This window comes from Beta vulgaris, chromosome 6, assembly GCF_026745355.1.
Source record: "Beta vulgaris subsp. vulgaris cultivar EL10 chromosome 6, EL10.2, whole genome shotgun sequence".
Taxonomy (NCBI): domain Eukaryota; kingdom Viridiplantae; phylum Streptophyta; class Magnoliopsida; order Caryophyllales; family Amaranthaceae; genus Beta; species Beta vulgaris.
Genome location: NC_079207.1, coordinates 52,642,148 through 52,660,549, shown reverse-complemented (window position 1 = coordinate 52,660,549; position 18,402 = coordinate 52,642,148). Strand labels below are relative to the sequence as shown.

Sequence of the window (18,402 nt, the reverse complement as noted above, 5' to 3'; positions counted from 1 at the left end):
AAGTGAAATGATTTATTTGACAAAAAAAAAATACTATGGTAATACAACATAAGAAATCCTATATAAATTCACTTAGCATTATTTTATTGTTCATCAAGTATAATCTTACAAACGTAAAGAAAAGTATAAGTAAAAAAATAATAATAAAAGAAGAGTTAAGTGATAGATAGAGGTTTAATCTACGAAATTTAGCCAAAAAAATGTTTATTGTTCCAATTTTTACCCCTATTTTTGCGCAAAAGGCTACAATTTATGTTTAAAAAAACAGGCACGCATCGCGTGGATAATTTGTTAGTAGGGTGTAAATGGACCGCAAAATGGCTATAGTCTACTCTAGTCTAGTCCAAACTTCTCGGACTGGATTGGAAAATGTTTGGACTGGACTCGGACCCAAATTTTCGGTTCAAATATTTTCGAACTGGATTTGAACTCCTCTTTGGAGTCCAATAAGTCCAATCCAGTTCAAATTTCATTGATTCAATCATGAGAAAATATTATAAACCTAAATTGAGAAAAAAAAAGTATTATATAATAATCGTAATGGACTGAATTTAGACTAAAAAAAAGTTTGGATCGGTTTGGACTCGATTTCCCGAGTCTAAAAAATTTCAGACTAGATTTGAAGTTGGCAAAGTCCAATTAAGTCCTTATACCGCTACTTATATAACAATTTTTAAATATTTTTTGTCAAATAATGTATGAATAAATCTCTTCAAAACATAATTAACGTCAAGGTGTTGTTGATGTCGAATAGATCTATCCGAGATAATTTACTTTTTGTGCAAGGTATACTAATCTTGTCTCCCAAGTCTAAATAAAACTTGAGGGTTTTTTCTTGACACTTGACTTTTAAAAAAAGCTTACGACAAAGTTGATAGGAATTTCCTTTGGATTTGTAAGGAATTTGGCTTTTAAGCTCAATTCTCAAATGAATAAAACTTGCATTGCAAATTTAGCACCATGTATGTACACTTGGTTATTAATGATCAAAATACACCTTCTAGTTTTTTATTAGTTTATCCCTTTTTTGGGGGCACATTTGTGGAGTCACTATATTTGAGCTTTAATTCTCTAATGATTAATAAGCAAAAATTACCTCGAGCTGATATTTGGATAATACATATTGAGACGAATCTAACAAGCTTTCACATTACTATATTTTTACTTAATTAAAAATCACAAGAGTTAGTCCAACTCATGTAATGTAAAGAGTGTCAAAAGTCAAAATGGATAAGCTAATATAATCTAGAGGGAGTACAAGTTATTCTACGCTATCATGAGATCTATTGCTAGGCAATCCTCTCTTTTCATATCCATTTTTTCTTTGTATGGAAGTCCTAACACCAAAATTCACTAATTCTCGAGTACTTCTTGGGTGTAAAATATTACATTATAGCTTAATATGTAACATCTCACATGTAAAAACTAGCATAATTGTTTCATGTCATTATTACTCTTTCATGTCATTATTGGAGTATCTCATATCATTTAAGAGCAGTTTCATGTCATTTTGAAAATTGTTTCATGTCATTTATAAAACTTTTTCATATCATTATTAGATGCTTCATCATTATTACTAACTTGTATGTCGTTTTTTGATAAGAAAACTTGCATTATTTTCCTTTATTTCGTTATTATTTATGAACTTTTTATATACCTTCTCACTATTAATTATACAAACTAATATCATTTATAATAAAATTGATACTCCCTCCGTCACATAATAGTTTGAACACTTTCCTTTTATGTTTGTCCTAAATTAGTTTGAGACTTCTATTCTTAACATGATCCCATTAACATTATATATTTCTTTTATACTCTTTTGTTCCACTCTACCTTTATCAATAAAAAGGTATCCAACTTTCTCTCTCCTCCAATAAAAAAGAGAGATTGTTAAACACCGTACCAAAATTACTTAAAATCGCTCCCGTTCCCACCAAATAGATCCAACTTTACCCTTCCCTTTTTTTCTTTTCCACAACGACCACCGGAACTAAACAAACCACGCAAACCACCATGAGCAAGCCGGAATATTTTTTGGGGGCCACCGCGGAAATCTTCGGCCTAGACGTTTCCACCGTGGCGAATAAGTCCTGGGCAGACGTTTCCATGGTGGAAACGTCCAGGCCAGACGTTTCTACTATGGCGGAAACGTCCAGGCCGGACGTTTCCGGGGTGACGCCCCATATTTTTTTTCGGCTTGTTCGTGGTGGTTGTAGGAGTTGGGGTGGGGGCTGCTGGTGAGGGTGGAGGGAGGTGGGTGTGGTGGTAGGAGGTGGATGGTGGTGGAGTGAGGTAGCTGGTGGGTGTGGTGGTTTTGAGAAAAAGAAAAAAAAGTTATAAATGTAATTTTCACTTATTTTGGGGTGATTTTAAGTAAATTTGTGGTGATGAATAGAAGTTCAGTATAAAAAAAGTACTCTAGCAACTACTATCACATCTACTTCTTTTCTAAAATAATATTTGGTAATCTTAATACAACTTATCACCTTAAATTATGCGTCCTAACAAGTGTTCAAATTTTTATGGGACATAGGGTGTATCATTATTACTTACTTTCATACCATATTTTAGCAAACTTCTAGAATTATTATCTCTTTCTCTCCCCTTCCCCCTTACAACTTAACCTTTACAGATCACTAGAGGTGGCCACGGTCTGGGCCGATTCAAACAACCATGAACCTGAACTGGATCGGTAGTTGACTGATCCGATTCAGGTTCAGGGCTAACAATTGTCAACCCTGAAGCGATTATAATGCGGTTCAATGAACCGGCCGGTTCAGCCCGGTTCATGGACACACCAACGGTTCAACACTTCTCCTTCTCTCTCTCCCTCTCTCCTTAGGAAAATAGGTAGTTCAAAGGGTGGTTCACATGATGGTTCAAAGGGCGGGCGGTTCAAACTGTGGTTCCAGGGAGGTTCGGTCCGGTTCTCTTCCTCCACCACTTGACCCACTCTAGTTCCGTCTTGTGGACACTTCCGGGCCGGTTTAGGACCGGTGTTGGCATGGTCCGAACCGGGTCAGTTTGTTGACGGGTCAGTACCTGGACTGGGGCCGGTTGGACCTGCTCAATGGCTACTTTTACCGATCACTAGACCTGGTCATTGGGCGGGTCGGGTCAGGCTCAGTGAGGGTCGGAAGCGGGTCGGGTCATAAGAGGGTCGCTTCATAAAGGGTCGGTAGCGGGCCGGGCCAAATGGGTAGAGGGCCGATAATGGGCGGGTCGGTAAACGAGCAAGAAAAATAAGGAACAAAGAAAGCCAAAAGTAAGTATAAATGAATGCGAATCCGAATATGTAATTGTTTTTACAAAACTTATTTTATTTTTTAAAATTATTAGGTTTCTTTGTTGACCCTATAATGGCCCTATCCAATAATGACCCTGTCCAATAAAACCCTGTCCAATAAAAACCCTGTGAAATTGACCCTAACCCTTTAACCATTGGGCTACCCTGTCCAATAACCACGTCTACCGATCACTAGTCCACCTCCTCAGATCACAACCTCGACCACCACACCGCCAATTTACTCACTATGTTGTTAAACGTCGTCTTTCTCACTTAGTCGCTCAATTTACAGATCTAAACCCTAATTTATTACGTAATCACTTTCCTCACTAAAATTTCAGCAATGATTTGGTAATTGTCGCTACACCAACTTACTCATCGCCGCTTCTCCTTCTCCATGAAGACGATGATTAACGCATAAATTACTCATCAAAACATTAACCATGGCGGCGCTGCTATCGTGTGGTTTAAGTATGACCTAAAACCGGAATTTTCTAATTTTGCCACTATTGCCGCCTCTAAGCAAACCATTTTTCTCTGTCTCCTCGTTTTCTTGTTTACTGAAATGAATACCGATGAGGAGAAAGAGTAGATGAAGAATGAGAAGAGTAATCATTGAAGAAATGCAAGGGTCGTTGTAGGGGTTTTTCTATTTACCTACATGGTGTGAGCGCGTATTTGACTACCCCATTGTAAAGGTTTTATTGAAACATGCTTTGAATTGAAAGAAGTCGCCAACAAGTGTTTAAAGGAAGACACATAAACCTAACTAGATAGAAAATTTTAAGGACAATTTTGGGACTTACCCAATGTAGATTTACCCGTCATGACTTCACAAATGGTTAATGAACCAAAAATTGAGTTCGAGGGTGAGAGTACGAATAAGATCAGGAATCAAATTTTTCCATTGCTGGCCCCTACTTAATATCGCTGCATGTAATGTTTTATACAATTAAATAGCCACAAAATATTCTAATGCAGTCGCAAATCAATCTATGTTGGTTCATATAATAAACAAAAAATAAATTTTTGGTGACATGTTATTATGCAACCAAATTACTAGGATCCTAATCAGATTGTCCAAATTATATGAATTTAATGTTAGAATGGTTCTATATTTCTTTGATTAGCAATAATAATTATGTGAGGTGATGAAAGCAATAAATCATATAGCATGCACGCTATTATTATTATTATTACTAGCCTTTATATGCACATTATGTGTGCAAAGTCCAATGATGGGTGGCAATTGCTTTGCAATTTGTTATATATGTTTAGATGTTGTAGTTTTCTTTTATAGTTAAGGGTATATTTGTCAAAAAAGATGGACACGAAAGTACTCAAGCGTTCACATATATAATAGAGATTATTATTATTATTATTATTATTATTTAGAAAATTTGCCAAAGAAACCTTTTAATGGTTCAATTTTTTAAAAAAACCTTTTAAAGCATTCTTTGCAAAGAGAAACCACAAACTTAATTTTTCTTGCAAAAAGAAAGCTATTCCGATTTTTCAGTGTGATTTTTCTCAATTCTAGCGCTGATCCTTCTATCTTTCTTTAACCCCCAATTTCTATTAACTGCAGTACCACCACTATGCATCTCAAAAACCACACCAGAAAATGGGAATATATTTCATTTTGCAAGAAAAATGAAGTTTGTGGTTTTGTTTCGCAAAGAATTTTTTCAAAGGTTTTTTCTTACAAAATTGAACTTTTAAAAGTTTTTTTGGCAATTCTTTTTTCTTCAGCTTATTGTTTAATAAAATTTATGCATAATAATAAAAATATCATAATAGTAATACTAATAATGAAATACAAAGTAATAATAATATTAGTAATAATATGTTTTATAAAAGATAGAGTTCAGATCAAATTAGATCATATCAGATGAGAAAAATAAAAATAAATTAGAAAAATATATTGTTCAGAGCAAAAAAAGAGAGAATGCGGGGTATGGATCTTGTTCATTGTAGTTTATTCAAAAATGATTTGATTTTACCTTATTTAATTATATATTATTTTTGTTTAATATCTATAGTAGATGGCATTTGATCTTTAATTAATGAAATTTCTATAAAAAAAAAACGATTGAGCGAACTAAACATAGCCTTGGAAAGTTGGAACCAAGATGACCCCTTCTCAAATGAGCTCTTACCAGATTATCCTTGAGAAACAACAATCCATCTATGAACTTCCATACTCTTTCCGTTTTTACTGTCCATTTCAATTACAATTTACAAGCAATAAATCCCCTTAATTTTTGGTGGGTGATGCTAATATTATCGTTGCTAAACAGAGCAAAAAGCAATACTGATGACAAGAATGAAAGTAGACTGATACTACTGGCAGAATCAGGGAGTTAAGGTATATACTTATGTTGCATGCATTCTTCATTCTTATTTTTTCAATCAATTTTCAAAGTTTCGATTTTTCTTTTTATAAAAATTTCCTCCATAATTGCTTTACTTTGACTGATTCTTCTTATAATTATAAATTCCCACTTAAATTATTAGTTACCCAGTACTTGCTTAAAAGTCAATAGCATATCTAATATGTTATTCGTTGTTCTTAGATTGTTTTACTAACAATTTGTACTTTCTAAAATATAATGGAAGTGAGTGACAAGCTGTCTTTGAAATCCTCTTGTAAGTTGTATCATAACGTGCAAAGTTCATATACCAAATTGTAGAGCATTTTACTGTTTTATGTACTGACTATTCTTTATGGCTGATTGAAAATGACAAATAATGGTTCATTATTACCTAGTAGAATGCTTACATTTAGTTGCTTTGCTGTTCATGTTTAGTGATGGATATAAGTTGACAAAGTATATGCTTAAATTGTATTGTTTACTTTTCTGAACTAGAACATGTATATCATATAATGCAACAGTTAGTGGAATATTTTAGTAGAAGTTGACCAATTTCATTGGATTAGTGTTTACAACTTATGGGATGTTTCTGACTCTTTTTTCTGCCCAAGTTATTTGAAATGCTGTAAGGGTACCGATGCTTCCTGGGTTATTTAGTTCCATTTCGTTATCTGAATCGATCAAGTGTATATCAATGAGTCTTAAGATAGCATTTTGCCTACTTTTGATATGTGTGCAATTATCATATATAACGTCCGACACAGACTCTAATGACGGTTAGTATAATCCTTGTTTTGTCTTCAGTGGTTGAATTATGACTTATGCCTCTTGGCCTGATTATCTTGCTTACTGAGAACTTATATAGTTATATGCATTTGTGTTTCGATTCTTTCCTTGATTTCGGTTGCTTTATTCATTTTTACATGCTCACTTCTTGTAGATGGAAAATATGTTTCCTATTGGTTCTAAGATTGAATTACTTTTAACTTCATAGCACTTCTTGCTAATTTTCATTGAATTAGCATTATAGACTAGAGCTTTATGTGATTAGTTGTCATGTATAAATCTGTATTTGCATTTAGCTTTAGTGATTCATGTGTTAGCATGGATTTGCTTATGATGAAGAACATCTATTTTGACTTGTAAATTATTGATGTTTGGTAAAACATTTATGATCGATTCAAGATGCGGCATGTTCAAAGATATGTCTCAGCGCTTGATATCTTAGAAATTACTTTCTTAAAGAACTTTGAATGGAGATAACTATTATCGATCCCTTAAAAAGACAAGGTCTAACATCAATTCCTCTCCTAATGGCTTAAGGCTGAATTTCCTATGAGTTGTTATTTGTGAATCCGATATTAGGCCTGTATTTAAGGGTGTCTTTATTTCATTTAACATTATATCAATGAATTATTTGGGGATTGGGGTGTATTTCTTGCTATGTTGTTTTCCCTTCTTCTCACAATACATTACCCTGTTTGCTCTTGGCAAAAAGGTTGAGGGAATATGAAATGGGCCATGTGTAATATACTTCCTCTATTTCCTTAAAAATTGAAATAACTCAACTTTTGCACGATTGAGTATTCAACTTTGACCATATATCATACGAATATATATAAAAACAAAAGTTATTATATAAAATGTTATTGGACTTATGTTAATGTATAGTTTTGAAGTAAATTAAGATAATATTTACTTATGAAGATTTAAATATATAAATGGTCAAAGTTATGCATTAGCAAGCGTGCAAGTCAAACTGTCGCAATTTTAAAAACCGAAGTAAGTACTATATTAAGAAAAGAGAAAAGGCGGATATGATTGATTATAGTAGGTAGCTTTTATATTATACAAGAGATGGAAAAAGTAGATGTGATGAGAAATAGTAGGTTATTGCATATTGTAGATGAGATGTGGTCCTAACTCTTAAAAGGAAATGGATAAAGTATTGTGAGATATCCCAAAATGGCAAAATGGGTAATGTACTTTGAGGTAGAGGGAGCATATTCATGTGAGTAATGATATAAATTGTATGTATTTTATAGAGCTCGAAGGAATGTATACCAGGGGCCTGAGCCTAGTTATGCAATTTTGAACATCAGTTTGGCAGATTGATTTTTCCATTTATGTCCCTAGGCATCCTGCATACAAGCCGTCTTTGTTTTGTACTTTCTTTGTTGAACAACGCTTTTTATATGTTATTCAAGATATATGTGAGGTAGAGATTATAAAGTAGGCAATCATTGTGGGACAGATTGAGTATTTGTGTAAAGCAATATAGAGATATAATATAATTGTAAATCCCATAATTGTAGGTATGGACTTGACCTTATGTTGAACCTTGTAAAAAGCTTGCATCTTTTGTTACTTGTCTATCTCTTGCTCATGAAATTCAGCAATATCGGAATGAACCACATTCATTCATACAATGATAGCCTGAAACTAAAATATGGCTAGTTGTCATGCAGCTGTTGCATTATCTTCCCTGAAGGCACTCTGGGAGAATGTGCCACCTTCTTGGAATGGTTTTCTTGATCCTTGTGGCAATCACTGGGAAGGAATTGTCTGCAATAATTCGAGAGTGATTTCTATGTATGTAGCATCTGCAATGATATCTACAAACTGTCTTTAACTGTCCATGCATCATTTCCTGATCTGATGTTGAAAATCGTGTCTCAGAACTTTATCAAGCATGCAACTAGAGGGCAAATTGTCAGGAGATATCCAACAATTATCTGAACTACAAACTCTGTATGATTTCTACATGTACTCTGCCATTTGTTTGTTATATAGAAACAAAATTTCTGACATCTTTCCTTTTCTAATTTACTTCTATTGTATTCTGTCAATTATCTTCATATACATTAGCATCTACACTATTTAGCTGCTAAACCTGCTTAATAGGTGATGCGTCATTAGTCAGTAGTGAATGTTGATTTAGCACTTCCACTAAATGCTCCATTTTACTGTGAAATCTCCCTCAATTTTACAAATATTTGCTCTATATAGTTGACAAACATATTAATACACCAGCCAAAAAGGTTAGTAGGTGAGCGTGGGTCCCAATTTTAGAGAAAAAGATGACACTGTAATGTTAACATAAAAGGACGGAGCAAATATTTTATGACATCCCAAGGGAGCAAATAATATGAGATGGAGGGAGTATCAGTACTTACTCTTACATGTCTTACCGAAACAAATTTATCACTTGATGTGAGTCATGTATGCCTCTTCTTTCTCTCAATCCCACTTTAAAGGGTTATTAAATTCAAATGTTAACCCTTTTATTGTCATATGCTATTTTGACATTCGGTGTTCTAGAGTTGTGTTCTTCTTTATGTCTCTATCTTTATTGAATCTATGTATGTTTGTATGTCGTCCGTTTCTTTGTGTGACTTTTCCATCAATTTGGAACGATATGATTCTTTTTTTTATATATATAGAGACTTATCGTATAACAAGGGACTGACCAGTTCTCTTCCTGAAGCAATTGGGAAATTAGCAAAGCTCACAAACCTGTAAGAAGAATCAATTTACAAATACTGTTTGTTTACTTGAAAGCATCCATTCTGTTGCAGCAATATATTTTTCCTCTTGTTCTGTAGGATCCTAATTGACTGCAACTTCATCGGCAAAATTCCAGACAGCATAGGATCTCTGTCAGAGCTGAGATTTTTGTAAGTAATTTTAGTTCACTCTCTCTCTCTCTCTCTATATATATAGGAATAAGATCACGTGATAACCACTCCTTATGCTGAAAACTGAAAATTGTATCATAAAATGAGCAAAAAACCTCTGAAAATGAGCAAAAAGATAAAATGAGCAAAAAGTCTCTGAAATGAGTAAAAACATAAAATGAGCAAAATGTGAAGTGAGCAAAAATTTCTTTAAATGAGCGAAAACATGAAATGAGCAAAAAAAAAATAAAATGAACAAAAGTTGTAAATGAGCAAAAACTTTGTAAAATGAGCGAAAATTTGCTAAAATGAGCAAAAACATAAAATGAGCAAAAAACATAAAATGAACAAAAAGGTCGGTTTTCAGTTTTCAGCTTAAGGTTAGTTTTCAGTGGATCCTAACTCTATATCTACCTATATATATATACTCAATAAATTTTATTTAGCTTTTATGATGTCATTAGTTGGTAGACTTTTGAACCTTTGGTTATTGATTCTCCTAAGTCCTAATGGCCTGTTTGGTAGCCGTAAATAAATGGCGGTAATGGTTATGAATTTATATATACTTTTGCAATGGAAGTCTCTTGAGTTGGGATAATGCGCATAATAATGGAACTTTATCCCCAAATATGTGTTTTTCTTCAAAAATTGCAATTACCACCTCTACAATGGTAATGGATGTTAATGATATCTATGACAAGCAAGAAGGCATATAAGGCAGGACAAACATTACCGTAGATATTTGGATGAAATTTTCTATACACTTTATACCTATAAAATTTATCCCATTCCCACCATTAAGAATCACCTGTCAAACAGACTAGGGTTTTTGTGATGCAAAAGTTTCATATAGACAGTTCTTATGTTTTTCCCTCCTGTTATGTTTTCAAGTTAAGTAAAATTGGAAGTCTCCATGTCGCTGTTATGCAGATCGTTGAATTCTAATGGTTTCAGCGGAACAATACCGAGATCAATTGGGAGTCTTTCTAAGATCTATTGGCTGGATCTAGCTGAGAACAAGCTTACTGGAACATTACCTGTCTCTAACGGGACTGAACCTGGTCTGGATTTGCTGCATGATTGCAAGCATTTGTATGTCTAGTAACTTGAATTCTTTAATTTTATACGTCTGGAACTAGTTTACTTATCTACTTTCATTATAATTGCCCTCTCTCAATTTATTATTTTGTAAATTCTTATTACTTGGGAACTGTCTGATGTCCAGTCACTTTGGAAGAAATCAACTCTCTGGTTCAATTCCACCTCGGCTGCTCCATGAAAATATGACTCTTATTCATATGTAAGTACTCTGCATCAGATCACTAGGACATAGGTCCCATCATTGACATATTATTGCTGATAGTGGCACATAAATCAAATTACTTCAATGTCTGCTGAGTAAATCTCACCATATGGTGGATATGACTTATGAGCTATATCAAAGGTTTCTATTCCATTACTTCATAAATACCTAAAGCTTTACACCAAAATCTGCTTTTTACATCATTAATTGTGCTACTGCAACAACATTCTATATATTATCTTCAGCTCTAGTGTCTTTTCTAAACAGCAAACTAGGCTTATTGAAAGGAGTGGTTTCTCAATAATTTGATGATCCAAGTTAAAGTATGTTACCCCTTCAATTAACCTGCTAGAATTATATCCGGTTTGTAGGCTTTTGGATAATAATCAGCTTAGCGGCAACATACCGTCGACAATAGGTCTAGTGAAATCAATGGAGGTGCTGTAAGTATCCTCGTCCATACTTCCAGAAGATCTTATGGAAGAACGGAGATGACTGGTAAATTCTTATGTTTATTCTTTCACTTTGTGGCTTATCAGACGATTGGATTGGAATTCGTTCAGTGGGTCTGTCCCTTCAAATATTAGCAATCTTACTAATGTTACCGATATGTAAGTAAATTTGAACTCTGTCCACTTGTAATTTTTTATCGGATTTTGCAAAAAATACATTATTGGCGAAAATCATATAAATTTGTTCAATTTCAGGCTTTTATCCAACAACCAACTCACCGGCCCAATGCCTGACCTTACTGGCATGAACCTTCTTAGTTACTTGTAAGTTGAAGATTTATGTTGTGTGACATGATTACATGAACCTTCTCGGTTACTTGTAAGTTAAAGATTATGTTGTACTTAACAGCTACACCATGGATGCTTTAACATGACAATTTTATTTTATTGTTGCATGCAGGGACATGAGTAACAATAGTTTTGACATCTCAGACATTCCATCATGGTTCACAGCCTTGCCGTCTTTGACTAATTTGTATTGTTCTCTCTCATGCAAAAAGGCGTCAATTACTTTTCCTTATATCAACTAGATGGAAAAAATATTCTTTTCTTAATCGTTGATAAAGAAATATGTGACTGATTTAGTGATTTATGTTGCCTTTTTTTTTCATGCTACCTTTCCATACATTTGTTTTCTAATCTAAGAATATTACTTTTGTTTAGCCATTCAGTTGTACAAATAATATTGAAGTAACTTACGTACAGTTTGCATCATGGTTCACAGCCTTGCTGTCTTTGACTACTTTGTATTGTTCTCTCTCATGCATATTGCTGATACTGATATGATTTTTCTTGCAAGAATGATGGAAAATACTCATCTTGAGGGTGAAGTTCCAGAAATGTTATTCAGCCTACCCCAGTTACAAAAAGTGTGAGTATCAGTTATTCTGTTGGCACTATTAGTATATAGCATGCTCTATGGATGTTGCTATTGGTATATCGTATAATCATGCATTTAAGGTGATGCAGCAAAGAATTAATCTATATGAGTGAATAATATCAACCTCTCTCACCTTATTAACTTTCTACGTAAATGAAGGGTATTTAAGAAGAACAGACTCAGTGGCGTATTAGACATTGGTGCTGCCCGCAGCTCACAACTTCGTGTGGTTGATCTTCAAAACAACAATATTTCTTCGTACACTCAGAGTCCCGGGAATGATATTGTCCAAATCATGTATGCTTTGATATTCTCTTTCAAACTTCACTTCTATCTTCTACTTTCATATTCGCAAATTAAATATTTCTAAGATGAAGGCTCCTTTGGTTCCGTGGAAAATTTTTATCGACTTTGTTCATTGATAGAACAAAACAAGAATATTGGAAATTAATTTCTCCCGCCTTTCAAGTCATATTATCTCCGCTTTTGCCAAATGTACTATGCCTTCAGAGATCATGCAAGAAAATGCATGGAGACAACTCCCTGATTAAAAAATTTATAAGGAGGCATGAATTCAATTGAACTATGTTGTATCGGTATATATAGTGCATGTTTGGTTCAAGTCATGGAATGTAAAATGAATGGATCAATACAGGGGAGAAATGGTAACAAAAAGTGTTTTCCTCTATTAGATGTTTGGTTCGACTATGGAAAGGAAGAGTGTAAGATGAAGAGGGTAATGTAATTTGTTGCCGTAAGGTTGAGGAGGATTATATCCAGGTGGAAATAATTATCCTCATTAAATGGAAACCTTCACCTAATCCCTCGTACCAAACAACTTGTAACGGAAATTGATTCTGGTTTCCGTTTCAAACACTTGCATATATCATAACAAACATGCTTCTATTGGAGAAATATATTCCACCCAACCAAATGGACTTCAAGGTGTTGTCACCTTATGCAGACTGCGTCTTCACTGATAACTAGCTCTATTAAATTCTATGCCTAACATTTTATTTTATGATTGCAGTCTTGTAGAAAATCCATTCTGTGCGGACACAGTCACGGTGCATAAAAACTGTATTCTTCCTCAACAGCCCAAAGTCTCATATTCAACCCCACTAAATTGTGGCCCTCTTGATTGTGATTCAGATAAAGTTTCCAGCCCTAATTGCCACTGTGCCTATCCGTACACTGGAATTTTCACATTTAGGGCCCCTCAATTTTCCGACTTGGAAAACACCACATACTATAGAGACTTGGAGAAAAAACTAATGAGAACCTTTAACTCCGAGAAAGCCCCTGTTGATTCGGTGTCTCTCAGTAATATAAGCAGATCTTCTTCAAATTACCTTGAAATGACCTTACAAGTTTTCCCTCGTGATCATGATCGATTCAATAGGACAGCGATACTTACTCTAGGCTTTCTGCTAAGCAACCAGACTTTTAAACCACCATCAGATTATGGACCGTATTATTTCACTGCTAATGACTATACAACCTTTGCAGGTAACTCTATATCTAAAACAATAAACTTGAAAAACACATTTCCTTGTGTAATTTCTTACTTATTTTTTAACCTTTACTTCTCTTTCCACTTTAGAGCAACCTGTACATGGATCAAAATGGACACTGAGCAAGACTGCTATCATTGCAATTGCCGCTGGAGGGTCTGCACTGCTCATACTATTGTGTGCTGGAGTTGCCTTTTGTTGTCATAAGAAGAGACCTGCCAAAACTGTGGAGCCAGTTATTCCTTTAGGTATTAGTACTACCTCAATATCATAATCTTGGATGTTTACCAGCTATATTATGTTCCTCAAATGAAAAGATTAATTGTTCTAACATATTTCCTGATTCCCAAACATAAGTGAAGAGAGAATTAGAGAAATACCCAGAGAGGTTTAGAGAGATGGTTTGAGTACAAACCCTATTCTTAGGCATGACACTGGTTCTGCCATGGTTGCGTGGAGCTTGGCATGGGCACAGCAGAACTAATGGGCCTAAGCTAGTTCTTGCAGAAACAAAAAAAAAAAAAAAAAAAAAATTACCCCATTGTTTTGTTTTTTCCTTATAAGACATTGTAATAATAACGACAATTTGACTGAAAATTGGAGAAAAATTTCCTAATGTTTTAAATATATTGTTTTGTTACTTTAAATGTCTAATATTAAAAGCTAGTTAAAATGTTTTAAATAATTGAAGTAATGAGAAAATCAGTAATGAATGTTGGGTAGTACCTGAATATTCTATTAGTTTTGGACAAGAAGAGTACAAAACAACACGAAATCTTAATGAAATGTCGAAGTGTATTAGTCTACTAATTAATATAATTTTATTTTCTTCATCTTTCTCATTATTTCTACCTCCAAATTTATTGACCTAGATCAATTGAGCACTACTAGATGTACTCGTTTATCATAAAAATTATTATCAAAGAATCTTTTTTGAAGATCTTTCCGTTTCACTCTAACTACAACACCAGAAAGCGACCTTACATGCAGTTTGCGATAGAACTTTTCTCTCCATATGCCTTACAAAAGAAATGGTGTTCTCTCCAGCACCCTTAGGGGGAAGGGTATTTTAGGTAGTATCCTTATTAGTTAAACTAATAAGTTAGATAGTTTGTTACGGAAAGTAGTATAAATAGAGCAACTTAGAATGTAAAAGGCATGTTGAAAATAGATGAGAAACTGGGTGAGCTCTTAGTACTTCAATTGGGAGAGAATCAAGCCTCTTGAAAGCTTGAATATTGGTTACTTTTGCTGTTTTTACTGTTATTAATCAATCAGAGTACATCTTCTTCCCTTAATTTCTCCATTTTTGCACTATAATCTGTCCAAGCTAAGTTAATTCTTAGCAGAAAATCTGCGTGCTTTTTCTAAATTTTCCATTTATATAAACATTTCCATGTTTAAACCATTGTTTCTAGAATTGCATGGCTTGAATTATAAGTTGTTGGTCTTACATCAGCTGCATCCTGGATGTCTCCCGGAAGCACCACTAGCACTTTGCCTCTGGCAGGATCAAGGGTGTTTTCACTTGAAGATATAAAAAAGATGACCAATATTTTCTCAGAATCAAATATCATTGGGTCAGGGACCTACGGGAAGGTAAATTTACTGCTACGTAAACTTCTTACTGCTGTGTCTGCATTTTCATTGTGGAGGTAAATAACAAGGGAACAAATCACTTGTTTACTATGCCACGACGAGTCGTCTTAAGTTTAACTGATATAAAACTCAATCCTTCTGCATCTGAAATATAAACACTCAGGTGGAATACTTATGTTTCATTTTTCTAAATCTCACTTCACAGGTTTACAGGGGTGCACTGACTAATGGCCAGCTAGTTGCTGTTAAAAGAGCTGAACAAGGTTCACCACAGGGTGACCTTGAATTTAGAACTGAAGTAGAACTTCTCTCAAGAGTTCATCACAAGAACCTTGTTAGACTTTTCGGTTTCTGTTTGGAGAAAGGAGAACTTATATTGATCTACGAGTATGTGCCAAACGGCACCTTAAAAGAGAGTCTCTCAGGTACACCTACTGCCTACATGCAATATTTTAGCTGCCTACCCATTTTCATTTCATTCTTGTGTTTGTGTACTATTAGTGATAGCTGAGTGGTATCCCAGATGATTAAACAATGGATTATCTTAAAGTAACTTATTAATCCTCATATGTTGGTATTGATGTTAAGTTAAGGTAATTAAGGCCTATGTTATTCGAACATGGGTAATCATATCGGACATGGCTATCAGTCCAAGTAGACTCAGCTAATTTATGGCCGTGTCACAGTGTTGAGACTCCAGCAACCAACGCCAATGCTTGAGTTTTAATGACTCCGAGTAACATAGCTTGCACAAGGCAATTATATATGATTTTTGGCACAAGGGAAAAAAAGAATATTTAATGCACCTAAATTTTAGGTTCTCCCTTGGATCTTGATTGTTGACAACTTTATGCGTGTTTAATGCAGGCAAGTCAGGAATAAGGTTAGACTGGAGGAGGAGAATCAAGGTAGCTGTTGGCGCAGCAAGAGGTTTGGCTTATTTGCATGAACTTGCCACCCCACCAATCATACATAGGGATATCAAGTCGAACAACATCTTGCTTGATGAAAACTTGAATGCAAAAGTTTCAGATTTTGGTCTATCTAAGCCACTGATTGATGTTGGAAAGGGTCATATCACTACTGAAGTGAAGGGTACAATGGTGCGCATATATAACCATCTTTAATTCATATGCACTCATTTGATATAACAAAATTCTTAAAAGTCAAGATATGTCAAATTGCTTCCGGCCTTTGTTACTCAAGACTCTATTTATTTTACCTCAAGTTCATGTGCAGGATCCTTGACTTAAGTTATTGATGTCAGTGTAAAAGCGAGTGATGATTATGTATTCTACATATTATTGTGCGACGAATGTGGTAGATGAGCAAAAAAAGTGGGAATGCATGCTCTTAATAAGCTAAATTTTGTGATACAGGGATACTTGGATCCTGAATATTACATGACTCAAAAGTTAAACGAGAAGAGTGATGTATACAGCTTTGGAGTGCTAATGTTGGAGCTCATAACTGGTAAGGCTCCAATTGATAGAGGACGATACATTGTGAGAGAAATGAGGAATGTCATTGATAGAACACAAGACCTATATGGTCTTCATGAGTTTATGGACCCAGGCATTGGTCTTGGAACCACATTGAAGGGGTTCGAGAAGTATGTCGATTTGGCTCTCTGTTGTGTCGGAGAATCAGGAATTGATCGCCCTGTCATGGGGGAGGTTGTAAAAGAGCTCGAAGAAATACTACAAATGGCTGGTTTAAATCCTTATAGTGATTCAGCTACCAGTTCTGGGACATTTGCTCGTCGGAACACTCGGGATCTTTACGATGATGAGTCTCTTTACAGTTATAGTGGACAATTCCCACGTTGATGGTCACTTAAATGTTATTATTGAGCCTTGTAAGAATCTTGTGCATATGTGGTGAACTGTATGTAACTAATGTAAGTGATTCAGAATATGTTTTTACTCTAATTGCTAATCTTGTGTTTTCTGATCACCTGTTGAAAGTTTTCTGAGGATCACATTGATTTGAGGTAATTGGTTAACGCATATACTTTCTCTGTTAATTTATACATACAATAGATTTTCACGTTTATCTTATCAACGTACAATTCTGACATTTTATATCTTTGATAATTTAGTAGTAATAATTACAATAAGAAAATCTACATTAGAAGTAGTCCTTTATTGGTCATCATGTTATTATATGTTTTATAAATCTTTTTAGTCAAAACACTTTTGACATTCCTGCAAATGGAATAAGTTGATCAATAGTTGATCAGAAATTGATGAGCGATTCTCTTACAAGTTGACCAGCAATTTCAGCTCAATTATTAAGGCCCTCATGAATGCATGAAGAAAGAGAAATTCACATGCAAAAGCGTATCTTCTAAGCACTTGTATAATAAGTGGGTCAAGTTACTCAAGTAGATTGCACTATAAATTATCTTCATCTTAACAATCATTCTAATTAAACATTATGTTTTGTAGATTGTTTATACAGATTTTTGCCTAGGCGACACAAATCAACGTTGGGACGACAACATCAGATTAGAACGATAATAAATTCGATGTAAATGCAAAGAGGAAAAGGAAGCACAATGATATGTCGATTGGACTTTTTTCCACTAGTGACTACTCACTATGCCGATTGAACTGGCTAGGCTTGACAAGACTTAGTCACCCTTATTCTCCGAAATTAGTTGCCTTTTGACCATGTCTTTTGCGTCAAGTCATTGCTGCTTGTGTCAACGTCGTTCGTTCCTTACGTCAATACCAATATGTAAAAATCAGCCACAATAGTTTTCCCGCAATCGTTGCAATGAGGATTACGTTAGAGTCATAAAACAATTGATATGTTGACACTTAAAACCATTTGATAATCAGGACAGTCATGCGATGAATTAAATTCTAACAAGATAACTTTTGCAAAAAGATAACTCAAGAGTCATATGTAAAAGATAAGCAATTAAAGATAATAAATTCTCTTTGGCAATTAAAATATATCCGTTGCTAATGATCAAAACAACAATATAAAAAGATGTGCCAGCTGAGCCAACTTTACACGCAACATTCGTTCTCTCTCCTCAAAAACTCTTGAACCTTCGGCTTTTTCTCTAGAAATTTCCGAGGAACTTTGACTGAACCGCCTCAATTTACCAGGTAAATTCTGACACTTTTAGCTCCAATTTGAGCAAATTTCTTGCTTTTTCTTCGAATCCATGGCTCCAAGTAGGTGTAGCACTAGAAACTATATTAAAAATCATGAGAAGGCTAAGGCAAAAGAAAAAATA

The 18,402-nt window shown here is 34.5% G+C and overlaps 1 protein-coding gene across 2 annotated transcripts; it reads left to right on the top strand.

The window, feature by feature from the left end:
* Positions 1-5,388: 5,388 nt before the first annotated feature.
* Positions 5,389-17,199, top strand: LOC104896984 (leucine-rich repeat receptor protein kinase HPCA1). Of its 2 annotated transcripts, none has more exons than XM_019250352.3 (19): positions 5,389-5,657; positions 8,133-8,256; positions 8,344-8,415; positions 9,108-9,182; positions 9,270-9,341; positions 10,272-10,433; positions 10,567-10,641; positions 11,016-11,087; positions 11,184-11,255; positions 11,352-11,420; positions 11,557-11,631; positions 11,956-12,027; positions 12,196-12,333; positions 13,067-13,545; positions 13,640-13,798; positions 15,010-15,149; positions 15,355-15,574; positions 16,017-16,252; positions 16,529-17,199. In XM_019250352.3, the coding sequence occupies exons 3-19, from the start codon at positions 8,357-8,359 to the stop codon at positions 16,976-16,978; spliced, it is 2,625 nt and encodes an 874-aa protein (XP_019105897.2). In that variant the 5' UTR covers positions 5,389-5,657; positions 8,133-8,256; positions 8,344-8,356; the 3' UTR covers positions 16,979-17,199. The 2 variants fall into 2 exon arrangements, with proteins under 2 accessions (XP_019105897.2, XP_048502472.1); XM_048646515.2 differs by having other exon boundaries at positions 8,122-8,256.
* Positions 17,200-18,402: the final 1,203 nt, after the last annotated feature.

Excerpts from the sequence above, each read along its gene's own strand:
- LOC104896984 (XM_019250352.3), top strand. The coding sequence starts at position 8,357 with ATGCAACTAGAGGGCAAATTGTCAGGAGATATCCAACAATTATCTGAA. Across the intron at positions 9,183-9,269 it reads TTAGCAAAGCTCACAAACCT|GATCCTAATTGACTGCAACT; the intron begins GTAAGAAGAATC and ends CTTGTTCTGTAG. Across the intron at positions 13,799-15,009 it reads GGAGCCAGTTATTCCTTTAG|CTGCATCCTGGATGTCTCCC; the intron begins GTATTAGTACTA and ends GTCTTACATCAG.